The 25,062-nt window shown below is 36.8% G+C and overlaps 1 protein-coding gene across 3 annotated transcripts in view; it reads right to left on the bottom strand.

The window, feature by feature from the left end:
- The window catches only part of stai (stathmin), an 82,952-nt gene that overhangs the window by 35,527 nt on the left and 22,363 nt on the right, over nucleotides 1-25,062 (bottom strand). Inside the window, exon 1 of one of the 3 annotated variants that reach the window (XM_068294940.1) lies at nucleotides 10,908-11,432. The exons of 1 other annotated variant lie outside the window; for it this stretch is intronic. In XM_068294940.1, coding sequence (XP_068151041.1) covers nucleotides 10,908-10,986 — 79 coding nt within the window. In that variant the 5' untranslated portion in view covers nucleotides 10,987-11,432. Of the gene's footprint in view, nucleotides 1-10,907; nucleotides 11,433-25,062 lie in introns of those variants that run through there. One more of the 3 variants, XM_068294938.1, reaches the window with a different exon arrangement.

The raw sequence follows: 25,062 nt of genomic DNA, 5'->3' as shown, positions 1-25,062 counted from the left end.
TTCACATTTCTCTTTCTCTCTCTTTCTCCTTTGCTTTTCTCCAAGCACTTTGGCATTCTCTTTGCCCCCTCTTATCCTTCCTCTGGTTGAGCTAACTAAGCAAACCATTAATCTCAACGAATCACAAACGCAGCTAACAAAAATTGAGTGTCGTTGCATTTAGCTGGGAATGCTGTTTAAACATTTATCATGACATCCCCAATAGTTCCCTCTCTCTCTCGCCTTGCCAACATTGAGTTTCTTTCTTCTACATCCTCCTCTTGCCACAACACACTTCTGTTGTCTAAACAAACGAGCGTAATATGCGAATGTCAGTGTCATTGTTGTGTGAAGTGTTTGATTGTGGAGCGGGTGAGATAGAGCAACAACAACAGACGGAGAGTGGGTAAAATGCATGCATGAATTATTTAACAGTATTCCGTGAGGGGCCTCTCAAGAGACAAAACCGTTGACATTTGACATGAGCGACTGTACCTACACACATACACATACATATAGAAAGTCCTTTTCCTCCTCTCACTCTACTCCACTCGTCCTCCTATCGTTCTTTGGCTAACCGAACAAGACAGAAAAAAAGAAAGAAAAAGAAACAAAAATAGTGCAAATGCAATTTACGCGCAAACAAAGAACCAAAAGCGTAAAATAAAAAAAACGAAAATAATAAAATAAAAAAATCGAAAAAGAAAAAAAGCCTCCGACGTTACCGTGAATAGGAAATGTTAGCTGTAAAAGAGAAAAGAGCCGGGGTCGTTTGAGAGATGAGTTGAAGTTGAAGAAAATTGCATTAAGCGAGAGCAGACAGTGGAATAGAAGCACGTAGCCAGGCAGCCAGCCAGCCAGCCATCCAGTCAGGCAATGCCGACAGGACTAGGGATTTGGTTATAAAAGAGAATTACCAACAGAACGGGAGATGGTCTGTACAGGAACGGCACCAACTGGGGTGGTGCTTGGCATTGGGTGAGATGGGTTGGATAAGAGAAATTCTGACTTTAGCATATGCCATGCATATGTCATTTCTGTCCTCCAACCAGACTCCACTCCCTTTCTCACTCCTCACCCCTCTGTGGAATATTTGTGCAACTAATGTGCGTTGCCAGTTTTCTGTTTTTCCTCCTATTTGGTTTAGTCATAACTTCAAGTTGTTCTTTTTGATAAAATTTATGGTAAAGTTTAGTGAGACAAATGGATTTATGCATTTCGGGCTGTGTTATTCCGTCTACATACTTTCGCAGAAAAGTTTAAAATTTCATCAAGTTTCTGTATGGAGTTTGATGAATAAAAACCCTGAAGGGTCTTAGATAATATGACTGACTAAGCTAAAGTAATAACATGCACGTCTTATGGTTTCATATCTTGTATTTAAACTCTAATTAAGTAAACTAAATTAGAAATGTTTTTATTGTACATCGATATATTCCATTTAGGTTTAAAAACTAATGTGTGAATTATTATCTTCACATTCTTTACTTTATGTTGTATTTTGTAAAGGACTTAAGTTTCCGTATATACAATGTACGTATACTTAATAAAAAACCAAGAAACTGATGCTAAGATACTTCATATTCAAAAGCCATCTTCAATCTTAGTTGTCTGTAACAACTTTGTAAGTAGAAACATCAATATTTAATTATAATACTAAGAAATATTTAAAAGTAAAACAAGTAGTTCTTCTAATTCTTTAAATATTATTTAAGTTGCCTACTTTTTGTTTGCTCAATATCATTAAAAGACAAACATAAATATTACTTCAATGTTTCCTCACAAATAAGTATTCCAAAAATCAATTGCCAGAGGTAATTTACATAGCAAATTAGACAAGAACTTAAATGAAACGTTAAAGTTTGAAAAGTATTTGAAAAACAAAATAGACAATTTAAAATGTTTTAAAACTAAAACTAATCAATGTCACAAACAGACAAAAAATGTCAATTATTTTGTTTGTTTTTGAATTGAATTCTTCTTTTGTAACGTAAAACTATTGCATATTTTTGTGAGTAAAAAATTTTTAGAAAAAAATGGAACGATTGCTCTGAAATCTTTGCAGGAATTTGATTGAAATATCCAATTTCATTCCTTTTCATTCAATTATAAAAGCTCAGTCTGGCGCAAACAACAATGGCCACAAAAGGGACACGAAATGAAAAGTCAATGCCTGCAGTAACAACCTGGCATATGTATATAGTTCACAGTTTATCTTTTGCCATTCGTTAAGCCCGGCTGACATCCGCATCTGGCCGGGCAAAGTCATTGACTGATGATGACACACAAACTGGCAACTGGCCCTGACAATTCCGTACTTCACTTGGGCGGGCAGTATGACTGTCATGCGTTCATCATTTTTATCAGCTGAAACCCTGACGACATATTTAAATGTTTAAAGTGCAGGATACTCCTAGAGCATGTCAATGAGGGAATCAGTAAAAAGAGAGAGAGAGAGAAAGAAAGGACCCGCAGATGGAAAAAAAGTCACCAAAATATGCAACTTCATTAATTTGTTGTTGGCTTCGTGTGGGTGGAACTGAAGTACAAGCAACAAAAGAAATGAAAATTAAGTAATGTTATGTATGCGTCTGTTACGTGAGCAACATGCCGAAAGACAAAACAATGATGAAGAAAACCAAAGGAAGAGAAGAATAGCGAGTAGCGAAAAGCCTCCTATCCTTCTGGATAATATGGAAAAATGTGCCCATTACGTGACAGAGTGCCCCACATAGTTCAACGTAACCAAGAAAATGGTAGCAAGGCGGCAGGCAACAGCAGCAGCTGTGGCTTTGCCAACCGAGTTAAAAAGTTTCTCGGAGTTTGCCTCCTGCCAAACCATATAGAAACTAAAGAAATTTGATTAGCTTTTGCCCGACTGCCAAGCTCGCTAGAGTTATGTTCTCTGGGTTGGGGTGTGAAGCCGTGGTTGAAGGTTAGACAAAGTATCCGATAGTAAAGCATAAAAATGTAGTCAAATTGCTTTGTGCAGTGAAAAAGAAAATACCATGACATGGAGTAATACAATGAACGATTTTGTTTTTAATTTGTCTTCTACGTGACGAATAAACATCAATTTTTTTAATGGTGAAATAAAACTATTTGATATATTCAAAAATGCATATTTAATCATTGGTAGAATTAACAGGTCACCAAATAAGTTTTTTAGTTGGCTTTGTATTTATTTTAACGTTTAAGTATGAATATACAATTCAATACTTTTGTTAAGTGGATTATTGAAGTGGCTCATACCTGTACTGAATACTTGTTAAAAGTCTTACTAACTAACTAATTTAACTGGTCCTAATCTATGTTGACGTGATTGCGCCGATGTACCTTTAAGACCTTAGTAAACATGCAAAGTTATCCTAAATATGCCTAATCATGTCCCCAAGTAAATGTTCCTCCTGTGAAGTTTAAAACAAATATAAACTAATAACAGAAAATTATGAATGTTTATTCTGCTAATAACACAGAATTTAGAATTGATTTCCTTATTCAATGATTCTAATTTTTTCTATCACAAAACTAATGCATTTATTTCTAAGCGTATCTTTCTAACAATTTTCTGACAGCACATTCTATTTTAAAAATCAATTTAAAGAGAAAGAATTGCGGTTAAATTGGATTTTTCATATTGCCGAGAGGCCGGGAGAATATAATTCTTGCTTTCCAACTTTTTTCTTGTTAATTTTTGTGGAATTTCTTCAGTTTATTTCATTTGTCTTTGCAGTGCAAAGTCAAAGCTGATGCCTTTGGCTATAAGAGATTTAATTTTTAAAATGTTTCATGTGTTTAAAAGCGAAAGAAAATTACACACCAGGGACTCACCAGTGGATAATATCCCCCTCAGGCATTATTTATGATTGTTTGACAGTTTGTTGGAAAAAGCCGTCCATAAAAAAAAAGTACACACACACACATGTCACATGAAAAAGGTGTTGAGCCCGGCCCAGGAAATGAAAACAGAGCGTGTAAAAAGCTGCCACAGCCACAACATAACACACAGAGTATATATGTATGTATAGGAAAGGAACGAAAAGGACATCATCATGATGCAGTCCATTCTACATGGTACAAGAGAGTTTGTCAAATTTTGACAGTTTGTGGAAAAGCCGCAGCAAAAGCAAAAACAAGAAATACCAAACACATGAGGACGAGCATGAAAAAAAAAGAAGAATAATTAAATGTTTTCAGGCAAACTGTACCCTGAAACTGTACGCTTTATTTACGACTATTGTTAATCCTTCTTTCTCTCTCTCCCATTCTATTTTGAGTCTCTCCTCTTTTCTTTCTCATTTACTGTTCCATTTTTGCCTATGGCTTGCTGAAGCTTTAAAATGTCAGCGGCTTATGAAAATCTATGGCAACGCGACCAAGCCAGACAATGACAATTTTACAATCGTATATCCATTATTATATGGCATACATATTTAGGTCCACGTAGCACAATTGTAATTGAAATATATTTCAAGGCATTAAAAGTCACGAGAGGAACAGAACCAGGCAGTTGGGGCAGGAAAAGGACAAAAGGAGACTGGGATAAAGGTATAATACTTATGCTAATAATAATAATGGCAGGCAAAATGAATGACTTTTTTGTGTTATGCTAATCTTACAAATGTAAAGCGGTTTCCTTTGTTACATATCTATATTAGGTAATACAAAGGATTACTTGGTCAGGAATAAGAAAAAACTTTTCAGCAAAATATTATTGTAATCAATCTCTAATCTCTAAAGTCGATAAGTATTTCTTTTAACTCTGCTTTCCAACATTGAAATATTTGAATCAAGGGTCCAAGAAACTAAGTTCATTATTGGTCAACTGTGATTGCTATTAATAGCTTCACTTTACATTTAACACAGGAGGATTGAACAGGACTCCTAAAATTTCCGGAAAAACACATTGTTGCAAGTCTTTTGGTTTTAGAAAAAGTTGTTGATCAGGCTTTGATATGGACTTTGGTGTTTATTGAACTGCTTATATTTTCATCTCCATTTTCTTTACTACAATGACTCTCCTAATCCTTATGTGGTATCTGACTTTTCTTTTAATGATGTGATTTTTGTTTAACCGTAAATACCTACGAGCAAATACCCAAAGGGGAGGGATACCCTCATTCATTTAGGCTTTAGGCCGGACCAAAGCTGTGAAAATATTTTGATACTCTCTGATGTTGTCTGCAGCAGGATTTCCTCTGTTCGTTAAGCTCTTACATGAGCCGCCTAATGAGCCACCGCAGAATACAGAGAAGCTCTGATTTGTCTGCCTTTCCGCTTTTGCTCATTCCCAGTTGGGCCCAACTCTAATCCTCATCATGGGATTTAGCCACATTTGACTTTATTTCAAGGCCGCAGCAAACGCAAATTGCTAGCCAAATACAATTTGTATATTTATTCCGTCACGCAAATGTTAAATCGTTTAACCGATTATATACTTATATATATATATATATATATATACGCTTACTATATAGAAAGGTCCATTAATTATATAAAAGTTTATTAAATTCCACAGTGTGAGGCAGAGGGAGAAAGAAAGATTTCAGTTAATAGCTGTAACGGTAAAATCTAACAGCAAATGTAAATGTTGATTTCCAGCCAGCTGGCGCCTGAAAGACGGCAACGGAAAACGAAATTGACGCACAAATTTCTGTTTGAATGTGTGTGGGTATTTTTTCTCAAGGACATTTTTTTCTTGTTGTTGTTAATGAGCAACACGCATACCAAATTTGTTTCTTTCTTTTCTCGCTTTCTTAGTTAAAGTCATGTGGAGAGTTTCACTATGGACTGAATGACGAAGCGATTGTGAAGTGGGCGTCTAGCTGGATGTGTGAGGGGAGGGTGGGGCAGCAGGGACAGGCCAATTCATCATATTATGTATGTATGCCACATACTTGTATCTGATCTCTGGCCACAAGCTGCCACAACACACATTTGTATCTACAAGATACATACATTAAACTCACACAGTCTTGACGTTCCATCAGCTCATTTTGCAATTTATCTTAATTGATTTATGCCTAGAGACAGAATGGCATAGAGCAACAAAGATAGATATATAAACAGAGACACACAGAGAGAGAGAGAGAGAGAGGGTGATGGCGTGCGAAAGAGACAAAAAACTTGAATGTTATTAATGTAATTTTTGGTGGCTTGTGCCTTGTGTAAAGTGTTTGTAATTTAACTAATTGCCTTTCTTCGTCTTAGCACAATGTGTTAAATGAAGTATGCGAAATTGAATAGATTCACGCAATTATCATAAATTGAGCTTTTAAGCATAACAAAACTGAAAGGATTAGGCCTAATAGTATCCTTTTTAGTACAAGGCAGTTAAATATTTATTTTTATTTTCACATTTTTAATTCATAACATGAAACCTCACTTAAAATAGAAAGAAATATTCATTTCAGTTTTATTTTCTTTACAAATTACTTTTTTCTTCAAAAAAGCTTCAACTTTTATCTTTTAAATTTATTTTTTTGTATTATAAACTTCTTTTAATAACATTTTACAATGAATTGCTTACACTTGAAAAGAGTGGATACAATTTTTTTTTGTGCTTCAACCACTTAAATTACCAGTAAACGTTTGCTTATTTATTTTCTTGGCAAATATCCAATTTCAAGCCAAAAGTAAAATTGAAATTTTCCACTCCTCCACATCGCCCAATCACACATACATATACATTTTAACACCCATTTCCTTTAGACAAGGAAATGGGCTCCTCTAACTCTTATTCTGTTCCTTTCTATCGTTTTTTGTTTCTGCTTTTTTTGTGCATTTTGAATTGCAATTTCGCAGCAAGGAAATCTAATTTGCCAAGCAAAAAGGCAACCATCAGCGACTACCACCCAAGCAAAAATGGAATGGGTGTGGCAGGGGGCACAAGAGCTACAAAAGACAGAGACATGTGTGGCCCAAAGCACTCTGACAATTAGAGGCATCGCAGGCAGCAGCACCATCAGAAACAAACGTCTGTCCTCCCCCGACCATCACCCAAACCAAGAGCACCATCACCAGAAGCATCAGTAGTGAATCCAAATTAAAAACTAGCATATTGCAGATGTGGAACATGGCAGGGGGAGGGATGATGACGAGGTTAGAACCTTGATGCGGCCCAAGCATGTAGTAACTGAACTATATGTGGCTTTTAAATTAAAAACACCTTTCTTTTTCACATTGGAATTAACAGGTTGACATTTACCTTCTGACATGTGTCAAATGATAATTGAGCTATTTTCTTTGTCAGTGGAAATTCAATATCCAATTGAAAGCAGCAAAAAAACATGAAACTTCCTCTCGTTGGCAGCATTGTTAATTTCTCAATAGATTTAGTATACTAAAAGATCGAATATTTTCTACAGTTACAGTTAGAATCATGGTAACTAGCAGTTATCAATATGCAGCCAATGTTATTTGAGAGAGTAAATTTGCTAGAGTAAAACAGAAGTGAAGAAAAAGGACTCCCGTTTCATTTAAGACTCTCAAAGAAGATTTTTCATTTATAAATATTCAGCCACACTTTTTCAATTACTCCACTTTTTATGCGAATAAGAGACACTCAAATGGAGGACTTTTTCTCTTATCATATTCTGCGTTTGACGTCTTCAAGAATATATCACCGATACCTCTAAACCTCCAACTAAAGTATATAAAGCTTATTTTACTGTTTGGATTCTCGAATCGGCTAAAAGCTTATTGAGAGTCTTACCTATCTCAATTAAGGAAGATTTATGGATACCCATAGATCTAAATGCCAAAATTGCTGTTGAAAAACATCAATTGAAAAATTACACACACGTGTCAGTTGTTTTTTTTTATCCCCGCATTTTCTTTGTATAATTTTACTAAAGTCTTTTGCATTGTTTCGCATGCCGACAGTCGCTTTATACATACAAATGTACCTACCTACTGTATATACATACATACATACATATATATTTATATATATGTATCAGGTAGGCCCTGTCAATAAATCAATAAATACCGTCCTTTGTCGTAGTCGTCATTGTTGTTGTTGTTGTTGTAGCTGTGCTCTCTGGACTGTGTGAATATTGCGCAATCATTCCGCCGCTTATATGTGTGTCCATGTGTGAGTGTGTGTATGTGTGTGTGTGTGGGTGAATGTATGTTTGATTGTGTTTGATTGTTTGCAGCGATTATTGTGTTTTAATAGCCCAATACAATATAAATAAATATAAAATCATCGCATAACTGATTGACCCAAGCGACTAGGTAAGTACACGATAAAGAGAGTGAGAGAGAAACAGGGAGAGAGGGGATGTAATACAGACATTACAAATATATATTTGTGTGTATGTCCTAGAAGGACCTTTAAGGCTAAAATTAAATTCCATTCCTACCAATACAAGCATAAGCCGCTATTGTGCCGACATGTAAAGAAATAGTCAAGGATGACTCATCGTCGTTGAATGTTGCCGACTGACTGGCGCCTCATGCAAAACCAGAAAGAGACAGAAAGAAGAACTTCTAGAGAGGGGGTGGGGAAAGTCATAAAATGTTGTTTGAGGCACAAATTGTTATTGCCTACTTGGTGTCGTTTTTAGTTTTAGGGGGACAAAAAAAAAAATCAATCCCGTTTTGTTTTATAATTTCCATTCCTTCACATCCAAAAAACCGAAATTGATTTCTGTTGTCCTGCTGAGGCAAGAGCATTAAAATTAAGCCATCGTTTCTTTACTTATGCTTTTATGCTCATTCCTTTTCTTTTTTTTTCTGTTGGATGTATTACATAATTGCCTCTGGCCTGTTGATGATGACTTAATAGCCACGCAGAGCGGTTGTGATTGATGATGCGCCTTTTGGTTTTATATCAATGGAGTTGATGAGACAGATGGTAATCTGAGCCATTGGTGTTAAGTTGATTGACACATATGAGAGCTCTGTATAAATGAATGTTAAACAATTTAATACCAAGTAAAATTATTGCATTTACAAAAAGCTTCTTTCTTCAATGCATTCGGGGAGTTAAGGCATTTTTTATTACCAAAATGCAGCCACACTATTTTGTAAAACCTTAATTTCTGTCTTATCTAGGTGAGAGTTCTCGTTCGTATCAGATTTGTAATTAAACTGTCTTTCAGTTGGTACATATTAAGTTAGTTAATTCAATCGTAGATTTCCAATAAAACTCCTCCAACTTTTTTATCTCTATTTCTATGAACTTGAACTATTTTTGCAGGATGGTTGTAGTTCAAGTTCATAGAATTTCTATTCTTAAGCCTGTGAAGTCCTATTTTCTTCCAAATATACTCTCGAATAAGGAACTTTATTTCTAACAAATATAACATAATTGGCTTTTCAAACTTAACCCCAGCCAACCTATCCAATCGAAAGAGGTAAAGTTGTAAAACCAAAACGGTCAGTGGGGGAGAAAAAAAAAACACAATAGCACAACAACAACAACATCAACACATGCGACAATAATAACAAGCAAAAAAGTAAAAAAACCAGAGGGCCGGGGCTAACTTCGACCGCGTCAAAGTTTGTATACCCTTGCAACTTTTTTGGTAACTCTTTCCTTACCTATTAGCCATCAATGTGGAAGAACGTTTTATCTAAAAAGGCTTATGCTTGCGAAAGAAAGGCCTACAATCATAGGAAATAACGAAGATATTGTAATAAGTCACTGTTTTCCTATGGGAGCTATATGATATAGTCACCCGATCTTTATCAAATTCGGCACAGTCATTAATATATATATTAAATTAAGAAATGTTTAATTTAAAAGCAATCGCGTTAAAAGTAACGAAGTTATTTACAAAAGTCACTGTTTTCGACCAATCGTTCCTATGGGAGCTATATGATATAGTCACCCGATCTTTATCAAATTCGGCACAGTCATTAACATATATATTAAATTAAGAAATGTTTAATTTAAAAGCAATCGCGTTAAAAGTAACGAAGTTATTTACAAAAGTCACTGTTTTCGACCAATCGTTCCTATGGGAGCTATATGATATAGTCACCTGATCTTGATCAAATTTGGCATAGTCGCTTATAGGCGTAGTAAACTCTCTAATATTAAGTTTCACGACAATAGCTCAGAAAATAACGAAGTTATTGAGAAAGTCACTGTTCGTGACTTGGCCGTTTGTATGGGAGCTATATGATATAGTCACCCGATCTTGATCAAATTTGGCATAGTCGCTTATAGGCGTAGTAAACTCTCTAATATTAAGTTTCACGATAATTGCATAGAAAATAACGAAGTTATTGAGAAAAGTCACTGTTCGTGACTTTGGGGTTTGTATGGGAGCTATATGATATAGTGGTCCGATCCGGCTGAATCCGAGATATACAACGCCTGCAGTATATACAAGCCTACGTGCAAAATTTCAGCTCTGTAGCTCTTACGGTCTAGGAGGAGTTTGCGTTGATCCAGACGGACGGACGGACGGACGGACGGACGGACGGACGGACGGACGGACGGACGGACGGACGGACGGACGGACGGACATGGCTAGTTGAACTCGTCTCGTCGTGCTGATCAAGAATATATATACTTTGTATGGTCGGAGATGCTTCGTTCTATGCGTTGCACACTTCTGACCAAAATTAATATACCCTTTTTGCAAGGGTATAAAAATGAAGAGGAAAAGTTTTTTTTTTGTTTTGTACAAGACAAGGACACAAATAGAGTAACTTTTTGGATACACGAGGCCAAAGTGGCGGAAAATTTAAAGTGAGTGGGGAATACTCGAATGTAACTTGCCCTGAACTTTGACACGATAATTCCGATGACCTTCAGCAAGTGGAAAGGCTGCAGAAAATTGAAATATGGCATCATAGATGCTTGTAATTAATTTGAATGGTATTTGCACTTTAGCCAAATTTGTTACCAAAATGTATTTTGTTTTTACGATTTGAATCGTTATTGTTTTTTTTTTTTTTTCATTGCTTACCCGCTGGCAAAATGCCCGGAGCACGGCATGTATGGCAGAAGCACTGCATCACGGAATCGCGTACTAATCCAATCAGCATTTTGTTGACTTGTTTGGACACTCGCAGCAAAAATGGTAGTAAAACTGGTAATTATAGTTGATAGAGACTTTTATGGGTTTTTTTTTTTCGTTTTCCTATCGTAGCTTTTATTTTTGTTTTGTTTTGTGGGAGGATATGTTGTTATTTTTATTCAAAATATAATTTTCTTTTGTCTAAACCACTTGATGCTGGTGCTGATTGCTCAAATATTTGTACAGAATTTACTTGTGCCGTAAGATTTCCTATTTATTTGCGCTAAAAAGTATGCTATGATTTTGTTTAAGCTAAGGTCTAAATTTTTCGCGGCGTTTTTTCTGAATGTCGGGAACGCTAGAGGAAACACTACTGGCTTTTCCTTTTTATTACGTTTAGCTGAACGATAACGACGGCAACAATGTGACAAAACGTAACGAGCGCAACGAACGACAAAGACAAACTAAATTATGCCGATGTTAATTTTTCAACAGCAGGCAAACGACTGACGATTTTGTTTTCATCGCTGACGCCAACGCCAGCAACGGCGACGTTGGCGGCGCTGCTGACGTCGGTGTCAGGACGCAAGGACAATGCTTATACAAAAGGACAAATCCGTGTGTGTGTGTGAGAGTATGAGTTTCTTTTTTTCATTGGGGAAAAGGCGGCAGCAACAGCACCCCCAATACAAAATGGTAGACCAAAGACCGAAAGAGCGCCGCATGCAACCGAGGGTGACGACGACGATGACGATGACGACGCTGCTTAAAGCTCGGCGCTCTCAACGTTCACTCAGGGAGAGTGAGCAGGCAGCAAAGGCTTTTCGAAAAGCCAGGGTTCAACTTCGTAAGAAAAGATTTAAATTTAATATAAATTATTTTCGATTTTAGTTGAATTTACAAATAAATTTCAAGCTCAAAAAAAAATTTAAATGTTTAAAATTTTTTTTCCCATTTTCAAAAAAAAATCTTAAAATATAAACTTTCATGCATTGCCTTAATGTTGGAATGTTTCGAATGAAAAACTTTTAGTCTGCATGAGAGAAGCATGCGCAGTTCAGCTACAATGCGTTCAATTCGAGACAGATTCGTCTAAAAGAGAGAATTTGGGAGAACCAGAGAAAGAGAGAGTGGAGCGAGAGGGAGAGAAACAGAGAGTAATGTAACCCACTGCTTGAAGCCGGGCCAAATGCAGTGCAAAAAGCCGGTTGATTTCATAATATACGGATTCGAGCTCAAAAAGAGGACAAGGTTTGAAGTTAAATTGACAAATTGATATAATTATATAATCTTTGAAAATAATGAGCTAAATATTTTAATCGAGGTCTCCAAAGTACAGTTAGGCAATTAATTAGTAATTACCAGAATAGTTAAACACTTTTTAATTACGTTTTAATATTTCGCTTAGCTTATTTTCGTTCCTTAAAATTGAGATCAAGGTGAAAAACTATTAAATTAAGGAATACTGTTTAAAGGATAATATCAAAAGGAAAACTAAATGATTGAAATTAATATGTTACAACTTTTTGATTTTACATTTGTAAAAGACATAATTTTGCATCCAGTACTGTGGACAGGTTTTTCAAACACTCCTTTTTGGACTATAAGCGAATTTTCGGATTGCTTATTATAGACTTTTGCTAGAAAATATCCTTTATTGTATAAACCAAAACTAAAGGCTTCAGTTACTGTTGCTGTTATTTCGAGTATTAGCTAATTAGTAACTTTTATAAAGTTGTTAGTTTCACAAAGAATAATTGCACTGTCCTTCTGGATTCATCACAGGTTAAACATAGAATAAACATTATGTAGTTAATTTGATCGATATCACTAAAGTTGAGAGTGATATTGATAAAGGAGACAAAGCTGAATGTTACTTCCTTCCCAAAAATAAAAATAACTACCAAATAAAGTGCAAACAACAAACTTAATTATAGTACAAGTCAAATCTGGGTTTTATAATTTTTATATTCCTTTATGTTATATAATATAAAAGAACTCTATGCGAGAAATACAAAATAGTTTAAGGGTGAATATTAAAGTCTAAGGACAGATGTATAAATAGAAGAACTTTTTTTAAAATTAGTTTAATTAATTAGTTAGAATTATTAAAGTTGCGTTTTTAGTATATTTTATTAAATTTTAAATAAGTTATAACGGTTTTTTAGTTGGAGCTCCTTTCCTCTATTTAATTCAAGCAACCTGGCAATGCCTTTTATTTCTCTCACTCTCAAAACAAGGGTCTCACTCTCACTCTCTCTCTCTCTGTTTCTCTCTATTTTTCTCATTCTCGCTCTCAATTGTGGGGGCCTGTCAGCTGCCTGCAATGTTTTTTGTGGGAAACTACCGAATTTCGAATATCGAAAATGTATTAACTGCAATTACATTAAAATGGGCTTCAAAAATTGTTCGAAATTCACCAACAACGGTTTGGGTATGGCGGCGCACACACTAACCAAAGAACAATAAATTCAAAAGGCGGCTAGCGACCGACGGATGACTCAAAAACAGCAGCAGTAGCAACAACAACACAACAAAACTCGAAAGAGAAAACGCGAAATGATTCTTCTATTTTTGGGTAGTGTGAAGCTGGCGTCGCGTCGGCCCCTAAAGGCGACGTCGATTGTAGGAACAAGGATATATGTGGAGCGGCAATTTAAATACCAGAACGGCGCCAGCAAAACTAACCACACTGAGCAAAGAGGAAGGCAGGCAGGAACGGACAGCCGAGAGCGATGAATCACAAATATGGGCAAATAGCAAAGGCAATTGGCAGAGCGGGCAGACTGCTGCAGGCCGAAAACACACAATGTCCATGTCCATGTCTATATGTCCGTGTCTCTGACTCTGACTGTCGTCCCTATGCCCCCTATCACCAATCCCTAGCCCTGTCAATGTCTGACGCTTTCTGTGTTAGTATTTCCTTTTTTATTCTCCTGTGGGTGGTATGAAGTTTGGCGTCAGAATGCCAGCGAAGGAGAGATAGAGAGAAAGAGAGAGTGGGAATATTGGGAATATCATGACAGCAGCTTGTCGAAGGCATCGAAGCACAATTGTTCAACAATATTAGTTGTTGATTGTTTGGGTGTTGGTTTGGGTTTTACACCGCATTCTCAGCTCTATGCTCTCAGTCTCTCTCTCTCTCTCTCTCTCTCCACCTCTCTGTTCTCGGTTGAGTTCGCTTTTGCATTTGAATTGGTTTGCTAAAATCATCATTTTGCCGGCAAACAATGTGTGTGAGTGCCTCTATCCGGTGTGCAACCATGTGTATGTGTCATGCCATCCATAAATGTTTGTTGAAAGAGTGGGCAGAGAGGAGACCAGTTGGACAATGCCAATCTGGAGGTTCCAGGGGGAGATATAGGGGAACGAGTTCAGGATTACACACATTTATATAATGATGTCAAAGTGTGAACATTTGTGTGTTAAACGGCCATCAGTTTAGCATACAATTGTGTGTTAAGTGGCCAAAAGTATTTTAATAATACTATCAAGTCTGTAAAAGGTGCCCAGGAGCTATGCTCCGACCGACACTCACCCACTCACTCACTCACCTGTATGATGGGATTAAATCGTTGAGAATAATGTGGTGAATAAGTGTGAAGCTTACCTGAAAAGTACAAGAGATAAGAGTTGTTAATTTATGATTAAAGTTGCATTCGGATTATAAATACGAGCACATCCTTGCAATTTAAGATGTATGTACACTGAATTGTGTGTAGTTTGTTGTGGCTTAAAATCTAAAAGCTTATTAACTAAAAAGTACATAGATATTTGTTAATTAAACTAAAATTTCAATTCCATGTTTAACCTCATGGTAGAAATGTAGATTTAGAGAACAAATAAAACACATTTATGTTTATTATTAAAAGTTATAGCAGAATTCAACTTCAAATTTTAGTTAAGATTTCAAAATTTGGCTCTGATATTCAATTAATTTTATATAAATGCCAAAACTAGTCCACTTAATAATGCTAATTGAAAAGGGTCATGAGAAAATCATCGAGTTTGGAACTTTTATAATCCTTAATCAAAATGATCACATTGTTCATTCAAAATCAAGGATAAACCCTATTAAGACTATAAGAAAAGAATCCGCAATCTGCTGGTCTATTCAAGGTAAGTGCAACTATTGTTTGAATTGCCTATTGAACTTAAGCTACTTTTTACTTGATTCAAGTGGATCAATCTGATGCTTATATGTAGCTTTCAACTTGATTCATTAGGGTAATAAACTAATACTAAATTAATGAGCACTTCAATGTTATTTTTACTTTAACTGCTTGTTGGCAAACCTTTTTTTTATAACTTAATTGTCGGAAAAAGGTTTGAAAAAAGAGAGTTAAATGAAAAGCATTTCCATTTCTATCTATTAGCATTTTTATGATATTTTTTTCTGTTTAATCTGCGAAATGAAATTCCTCGACCGAAGCTCAAGTGGATTGTGTGTGTTTGTACCTATTGCATTTAATTAAGCAGCTAAACATCTGAGCAATTAAACTTGAAAAGGATGACTAAACGATAGACCAAACAGAAGTGCAAGCAACAGAAGCAGAAGCAAAGCGAACAAATTGCAAATCATGTAGCCCATCAGCAAAAGGAAGACCCACCGCACAAAAGAAGTGTGGAATGAGAGGGGATGGAGGTAGGTACACGCCCCATGCATAATTATCGGCATGCAGCTGGAGCAGCAGCAGCAGCAGCAGCAACAGCACATGCACATTGCATCAGCACAACTACAACTGACATCTCTGAAAGTGTTTACCTAATGCTCCGCCCTGTGCTCCTCCTTACTTTTACTCCCACTCCAATGCCATCTACTCCCTCAACAGGAAAATTAACTGCTTAGCTGAAAGGAAATCATAACATTTTCTTTGCTACACGCAATGTTTGCTGTTGCTGTTGTTCCTCTCTAGCTGAATTTGTTGATGTTTGTTGGCTCACTTTAGTTTTGGTTTAGCTACAATATTGCCTCCCCTCTCCTTCTTCTGCCCCCTAAGCCACCCTGTTCCTTTTCGAGTTTGCCTTTTGACTCTCAGGGCTGATTGGCACCACGTGCCGCCGCTGCGGTACATACATACATACAGCTTATGCATAAATTTTGAGCTTGTCGGAAATAACTATATAATACATATATGAAAACTAAAGGAAAGTCAGAGGGTGGATTGAGAAGTTAGAAAGAAGTTAAAAGTAACTCTACAAATAAATCTTGGGATACATAACTTCCAAGATCTGAGATTTAGACGTCAGACAAACTCTTTAGAATGTCTGCTTTTAAAGACTAATATTTATCGGAACGATTTGATTCAAAGGGTCAAAGCAAGTTACCAAAAAGTAACCAAGGCTTCACTATGATTCGCGAAAAGTATCACAACTTATAAAAACACTACAAAATTTTAAATCAATCTCTTGGTTTTCCCTTTTATCTTTGTCAATCCAACATAAAATAATGCTCTAAGGAATACCTATATAAACTTTCCATGGCTTCCAATATTTCTTTGAATTTCTACAAAACTATTAAGCGTTCTAAATAATAAAAACAATTCGTTTGCTTGAAGACCGATCTTTATTGGATGTAAGGTAGTTCATTTCATTGTTGTAGAAGCAATGCAACTAACCGAAATATGCGTAATCGAATTTTCCCCAAAAAAAAAAAATTAAATAAAGTAGATTATTTTCGAAACTACCCTCACTTTAGCCATACATGTACTTAAAGTTGACTATATCTGCTGCCGGCTGATTTAGCGGACGTTGACGATACTATGCGCAGTACGTTCAAGTGGCCCCTACGACACCAGGACATAGCCTGTTACGCGCGAGCCCAAGCACCACCTCCCACCCGACCGACCGAGGGGTGCAGCCGTATAACGCACGGCACGAATCGCGTGGACAAGTACACAATAGAAAAAACAGACAAACAAATAATACTACAGCTATCTATTAACTAAATGGGATAGGATAGATGTTTTAAGCATATTAATAGAAAACTCTGAGCCGATTACAGGGAATAGAAGGTTGTAATCAGAGCAGAGGACCCTAAAAGGTTCATGCATAGCATAGTTAGAAGAACAACGACTAAGGGATAAAGGTATCAAAGGATGTCTACTCCGTCTACATGGTACCGACAGATTCACCTGAGCTAATAACTCAGGCGAGTCGATATCACCAATTAGGAGCTTGTGCATAAAAATGACACCAAGCATAATTCTACGGTTAGTTAGGGATGGAAGGTTAATCAAGAGAAGTCTACTAGAATACGAAGGCAAATTGACATTGCGATCCCAGCTTAAGCCACGAAGAGCAAATAACAAGAACTGCTTTTGAACGGATTCAAGTCTAATCTGGTGCGACTCATATTGAGGTGACCAAATGCAAGATCCATACTCTAAAATAGGACGGACAAGCGAAGTGAAAAGAACTTTAGTTGTATAGGGGTCATCAAATTCTTTTGACCATCTTTTAATGAAACCCAGGACACTCATGGCCTTTGCGACCGTGGTGGAAATATGGGTGTTAAAATTTAACTTATGGTCCATAAGTACGCCCAAATCATTCATATTATTTAGACGTTCCAGAGGGCTATTGTTTAGAAAATAAGTGACCAGTTGAGGAGAGTTACGGAAAAAAGTCATTACCTTACATTTGGTAGTGTTAAGATTTAGTAGATTAAACTGGCACCAGGATTGAAAGTTTTTAAGATCAGCTTGTAGCCGACTAAATGAATCTGTATCTTTATGAGTAAGACAAAGCTTGACATCGTCAGCATACATAAGCACACGCGAATGAACAATGACTGATGGAAGATCGTTAATGAATAGTGTGAAGAGCAGAGGGCCAAGATGACTACCTTGAGGTACACCAGAAGTCACAGGAATGGAAGCGGAAAAAGAAGACTTAAAAAGTACCTTCTGTTTTCTATTTGTTAAATATTCACGAACCCAAGAAAGGAAAAGGGGTGGAAACCCAATGTCGCTCAGCTTAGAAAGTAATAGGGTATGATTAACGGAATCAAAGGCTTTGCTAAAGTCAGTATATATTACATCAGTTTGTTTACCATTTTTAAACCCCTTGATAATTACTGATGTAAATTCTAAAAGGTTAGTGGTTGTAGATCTACGTTTCACAAACCCATGTTGGGATGGTGAAATAATAGAACTGCAAAAATGTTGCAATTGAGAAGTTATAATTTTCTCAAAAGCTTTCGGAATAGCGGACAATTTTGAGATACCCCTATAGTTAGAGGCTTCGGACTTTTTGCCATTTTTATGCAGAGGAATGATATACGACTCCTTCCAAATAGATGGAAAAGAGGAAGATTCGACAGACAATAGAAACAATTTTAAAATGGGTTTACATAATGCGTTTGCACAGAACCTGAGTACGCATCCAGGAAGACCATCTGGCCCCGGAGAATAAACAGGTTTAACTAATTTAAGTTCGCTAAGAATAGAACTTTCATCAATGACTGGATTGAAAATGCAATTAGCCTTTTTTAAATGATAAGGATACGGACTTGCTCGATATTCCGTTGAGGAATAAGTTGTTTTGAAAAAACTCGCAAACATATCGGCAATTGCCTGATCAGTGCTTGCTTTTTTATTTTGAAAAGACAAAAAAGATGGGTGCACAGAGGTCTTACGTTTAGAATTAACAAAGTTATAAAATTGTTTAGGGTCGGAAGAAAACTGAAGCTTACACCGCTGAAGATAATTCTTATAGCATTGTGTATTAAGCATCATGAATTTTGAACGAGCGACTGTATACAGAGCATAATCTGATGAACGACGTGTTTTTTGAAACTTCTTATAATATCGTGTCTTCACATTTTTCAAATTGGATAACTCACGAGAGAACCAGGGAGGTTTGTTAAGCCGCTCCAGCCTACCAAGAGGCACACAAATATCAAAGAGTGAATTCAGAGTATCATAGAAAAATCGAACAGCTGAGTTCATATCTCTACAATTGTACAGATAAGACCAATCAGTAGTAGCAATGTTTTCATTAAGGCTGGCAAAGTCAGTCTTACGAAAGCACCTAGTTAGAGGTAACTTATTTGAACCAAGTAATGGTGAAAGCAAGGGCAAATCAATTTTTAAATTTAATGTAGGATGAAATTTGTCTTCTGGAAGAACAAAAGGTTCGATCCTAGAAACCTCACAATAAGAAGAATCCAATACAAAAATAAGATCTAACGATTTTCTATTAGAATTTAAGACGGGATTGACTTGGGATAAAGATAAGCCTAGAAGGCCATCAATAAAGTCATGTGACAAAGAGGGCAGCAACGTGGTAGATTCATCTGTTAGTGACCATGCTAAAGCGGGTAAATTAAAATCACCTACAACTATGAGCAAGTCTTGACTGGAAACTAAAGAGGAGACAAACTGAATTGCCTCTAAATGATTTAAATATACCGCCATGTCTGACAATGGTGGAATATAGGAACAAGTAATGAAAGCATTAAAAGATTTAAAATTTACTTTAACACAGACAAACTCAATCTCCTGGGTACTAGAAAATTGAATCATTTCAGATGATAAAGCAGCATCAACAGCTATCAGAACGCCACCACCTATACGAGAAATCCGGTCACGTCTGAATATAGAAAAGTTTGTGGAAAAAACCGATGCATCAGCAATATCAGGTTTTAGCCACGTCTCTGTAAAAGCTAGAATGTTATGTTCAAAAGAAAGACTATCTACAAAGAGATTAGAAAGTTTAGATCTCAGCCCTCTAACATTCTGGTAACCCAGGTTAAGGGACGAAGCTAGTTTTTTGACACACCAGCAGATGCTGATGTGACAGGATTAGTATTAGTTGTTGTTGTTGGCAAGCGAATCGGTTTCCGATTTTTCTTTTCACAGTATATTCCTTAACTATTATATGCTTTGGCCAAAAATCTTCTCGACATATAGTGTCGAAGATATTGGCAGAAACACTAATTTTAAAAGACGAAATGTCCCGAGAATAAGAAAATTTAAACTTCTCCACCGCAATATTCGAGACGTTAACTTTCTTCCGAATATAGGCTATTACATCATCAGATGTGACAACAGGGTCTAGCCTAGAAACAAATATATGTTTCTTTGGTGGTATGCCAACGAGAGGCCGCGGTCCCGAAGCGTCAGCCGCAGCAGTAACGTTGGACAAGTTACCCACTGCAGCAGTCGACTTGTTTACGGGGCCCTCGATACTTTTAGAACTATCGGCAATTTCCATTGGAATGGGTAATTGCCCGGACACATCGGACACTACAATAGGCATCGTTTTTAAGAGATCATTCCCAGGTGATACCGGTAATTCCTTACTAATAGCATTCACAACCGGGCTCTTAAACGAAATCAATTGCTGTACATTAGGAGTGGACGGTGCATGAGACCGGTCGGGGACGATAAGAGACGCTGGCGGGTCTACAGATGCAGAAACACCCCAAGGACTGGTCCTTTTACGTTTCGGAGACTCATTCATAAGCGATAAACTTCTGAACTGAGTCTCCACCGCAGTAAACTCCGCTTGGAGTTTATTAAAACCTGCCCTTAAAGTGTCAAAACTATCTCTAGTCCGCCTCATGAAAGAGCGCATCTCATTCTCGACCTCTCGGCAAGCATCACATCCATATTTTAAGCCACCACCTTTAGCAATAGACTCCTTGATTCTGCCTGTGTAACCTGCACACTTAACGTGAACCGCATTGTCACACAACCAACACAGAATATAATCATGGGAGTCAACCGCATTAGTGGCAACTATGCAATTATTTTTTGAGCAGACAACCATTTTATCAAAAAGTTTAATTTAATTAAAAAAGGAAATACAAAAAATAAAAATTCTAAAGGTAAAAATTCTGTGTAAAGAATATACTGACCAGTTCTGACACAAGGGTTAATGTGCAGAGTAAGCCTTCACAACTAAAGAATAAAAAGAGATGAAAGCACAAAAACAAAAACACGTATCACAGAGTCGCGGGTAGGCAAAAGACGAGAGCGCAAATCAATCAAGAATAGGAAAGAGCGGGAGAGCGCGTCAAATTGAACACATGCAACAACAATTTGTACGCAAGAGCGCGAGAGTTAGTTAAAACGGTAAAGACAAAAGGCAAAAGAAATAAGCAAAACAACAACACCGCTAATGCAAGTATTGTTGTAAGTTTTGATTTTATTTAAATTTAAACAAAAGCGACAGCAAGAATTCGCGAAATGAAAATAAAATTCGGATGTTGAAATTTTTATTAATTAAACCGATAATGAATTTAATTTAATTTAAATTTGTAAAAGTAATTAATCGCGAGTAAAAAATAAAAATTGATAAGCGCAAAAAAACACGTCCGTCCTCTGCAACGAGTGAAAGATGTTCTCGTCATCACTTCGGGGCATGACTCACAGAACACCCCTCCCCTCAAAGCTCTTTCCCTTAAAAACACACAGGAAAAACACAGAGAAAAAGAACCGTCCAAACTAAAATGTTGGCAATAACAACTGTCGCCGACATCGTCGTCGTCGTCGCCGTCGTCGTAGTCGCTTGTCTTTTGCGAATAATCCAACAACCCCCTCTCAGTATTTAAGTAGTAGAGTGCAACTCCTGCCACACTTTGATCCTTGTCGCTCTCTCTCTCTTTTGGCCAAAATGGTGAGGGCTGAATGTGTAGAGGGAATCCATGCAAAATTAACAGCTGTGCAAAGTTTGAAGTTCGATTGCATGTTTAGTAGACATTTTCAAGTCACCAACAGTCGACAACGACGACGACGACGACAAATCCGTGACTCTTTGCTGCTGCTACCTTTTCTACTACCATTTCATTATTGAATTTCAAGCTCTATGCCAATATTCACCTACTCCCAAAGCCCGCACATTTTGCAGTTTGCGTGTATACACCGCACAGACCTCACCACCCCTGCTAACCTCACCCCCCATACACCACCATCAACCTCAAGCTCTTAGCCCGAGGCAAGGACTTGTTTGAGAAGTGAACGAAGTGTACGTGTTCTCTTCTGTTGTTTAGTTGTCGCCTTTTGTTTATTTCAAAATTGAATTTTTTGCCATTTCATTTTGCTGCTCTTTATTTTTTCTTCTTTGCTCTCCCTTATTTGCCATTTTATTATTTCCATCGATTTAAAGTTGGCAAAAGACAAAAGTGAACAATTCCTTGAAAAATATCAACTTTTTCTTTATCGATGCTCCCGGCAGGTAGTATTTTGCATAAAGTTTAAGATTTACCAAGTCTGGCAACTTTGACAGGAGTAAAACGAAAACAAATAGAAAGGTCAAAATCTGTGTCTGATTGAAGTTAACCAATTTATCACCACAAAAGAGTTTTTTGTTTAAAGAAATTTTATCAAAAACAAACTCGTTTGTAACTAATAGAAGAAAACTTTTGAAAAATAAGTAAAATAAGTGGAATACGATTCCTAAGCCCTTTAAAAAAATGTTTCTAAACAGTTTTCGTAAAAGTTTTCCAAGGAAATTGATAAGAATATACATAGATATCATATATTTCTTAAGTAAACTTTTCGATCGCATATTTATAAGACCAATTCATTAGTTTCTTAACAAAAGGTTCTCTATAATTTCATTTTCAAACAACACTTACAATTTTAAAACTTTAAGTCGCATGGTTTTAAATTGTCTAAAATTACTAAAATCTTAACTTTATGTTAACAGTTAGCCCTTAAAAGTTTAGGGTACAAAGCTAGTTAATGCCCAAAAATTTAATTTCAATAACTTTTACATATTTGTCTTCATTTATATTTCATTTCATTTCAAGAGTCTTTTAATGGATTTTACCGCCAGAGGGCTAAAAATATAATTTTCAGCTGCCTAAAATAAAAGGGTTAATATCGAAAAAAACCAAAATGACGGACAAGGAGTAAGGATAACAGTACAGACAACGGACGGCAATGACACGGACGTGTCATGGTCATAACAAGCAGTCAGCCACTACTGCTTTAGCCTAAGTCTCATAATCAATCCAATCATTTACCAGCCCAATGCACAAACAATGCAGTCAGTATGTGTCCTTCATTGCAGGCAAACTGAAAATCGAATTCAAAGAGGGAGAAAGATAATATGATGGGGAGAGGGAGATAACATTAATAATGTCCTTCGGTCGACTTGCAGGCACGTACCAAACAAAATACACGCACACAAACACAAACACACACTCACACAAACACACACACTCGAAGATACACATGCAGAGATAGTGAGAGGCATTACGGCATTTACTGGGAAGCCATCTATATGTAGATTATGATCGACATTGTCTCTACACCCAAAAAACAGAAAAAAATAAACTCATTGTCTGCACCATCATCCTTTGCCCCCGTCCAAAGGAGTCGTTGTCGTTGTCATCGTCGCCAACGTCGATGTCCTCATTGTCATCTCATTGCTGCAGCCAGTTTAATGAACCTTCAAAAACTATTTTTAGTTTTAGCCACTATTCTGCTCAACAAGAAGACTTTATATTTAAGGGAGTTTTCGTGCAGTTTAAAGTAATATGGAAAATTTTGCAGTAAACTTTACAGACTCCATAATTTTACAATAGAATAAAGCACTTGGAACAATTAATAAGGATTATATTCTATTAAGAATTCGAAAAATTCTTTTATCTACTTTAACTTTTAGGGAGCAATAAGTCGATTTATATAAGTTCTTTGAAAAGGAAGAGAGTTTCGTTTGCCTTTTAGACATTGTGTTATCTCCGGGATATGTACATCAACTCAAATTTCAAATTCTTAAGCGAATTGGAACCGATTTACGATATTATGTATATTCAATTCTGTGCTCAAATCCTATAACAAATGTTCAGGTGCTAGTTATTTGACACTGCATAATATGTAATATAATATCTAATAGCAGATTTAGAATCTACCTACTGAAAACGACAACAAACGGAAGTTTGTTGGTCAGTGTTATTGATTGTTTGCTTAGGTGGATCAAGTTGATTACACGCTCAACACAAATACATCAAGCAAAAAATCCTACGAAACTTAAACTTAAATATGAAACTTTTGAGCTGGACAAACTTGAAGCAATTTGTCATTTTCAAGCTGCCAAACTTAAAAAGAAAGAAAAAGAAAAAAATACAAACTTAACTAGCCCGAAACAGGGGAACACCAGCCATCGAGCCAGTCAGTCAGTCAGCCAGCCAGCCAGCCAGCTAGCCAACTAGGTAGACGGCCAGATTCAAGTGCAGAGAGTCAGCGGAGTCAGAGTCTTGCAGACGAGTAGAGCAAGGCGCTGTGTAACAGAAAACCAATTGCCGGTTTCGGACTTGGACTTGGACTGCAGCCAGGTCACGTTATTGTTGTTGGCAGTACGAGGAGCGAACGGTGAACAAGGATGTCGACGTCATTGCGGTTTATCGAGAAGGAGAAGGAAAAAATAAGTCCTGCGACTGCGACTCCTACCCAGGGGCGTCGCGTGTAAGACAACACCAGCTGCGTTGGCCACAATAAAAGGGATCAAAGGGATAAAATGTCTTTCAACTCGACGCAGTAACGATGCAGCAACGTTTCCCGAGTGAGTTAGCCTGCATTCCTTGCCTTTCTTGGCATTGGCAAATAGAGTAATTCAATATTGGGTGTGGCTCTACCACATTGGAGTTTTATGTCTGCATTTGAGGCTTGTCCATATATTGATTTTTCACTTGAGACAAACAAAAAAAAAACAACAAATACCAAAAGAAAACTCCAAACAAAAACTCGGGAAATTCAACTCAAAAAAAAAAAAAAAAGAAAGAAAAATGCCGCTTCATTAGGCTACACTTTGCTTTCACACTTCTTTAGAATGTTATACTTCTACCCCTTTAGGATATGAAAAAACCATCAAGCATAATATCGAGTCAATATTCACAGACAATCCTTTCCTTAAATGCTTTTTTTATGGGGGGCAACCGCTTGAGAGATGGGGCCCAAAGTCAAAGGACACCAACCCACAAGAATGTCAGGCAAAGTAAACTACTTGAGAGTGAAGTCGAAGAGGAACCTTAGAGGAAAGACTCAACATTGAGGGCGACATCATCATGAAATGATGAACTTCTTCGCTTTGAATGCGGCTGCAGGCCAATGTGAAATATGAGAGAATTCTAAGCGTTGACTGGTTGGGT

The sequence above is a fragment of the Drosophila tropicalis genome, unplaced genomic scaffold (genome assembly GCF_018151085.1).
Source record: "Drosophila tropicalis isolate 14030-0801.00 unplaced genomic scaffold, ASM1815108v1 contig_845, whole genome shotgun sequence".
Lineage (NCBI taxonomy): Eukaryota > Metazoa > Arthropoda > Insecta > Diptera > Drosophilidae > Drosophila > Drosophila tropicalis.
Note: the sequence above shows the minus strand (reverse complement) of the source record. Positions and strands in the feature narration are given on the sequence as shown.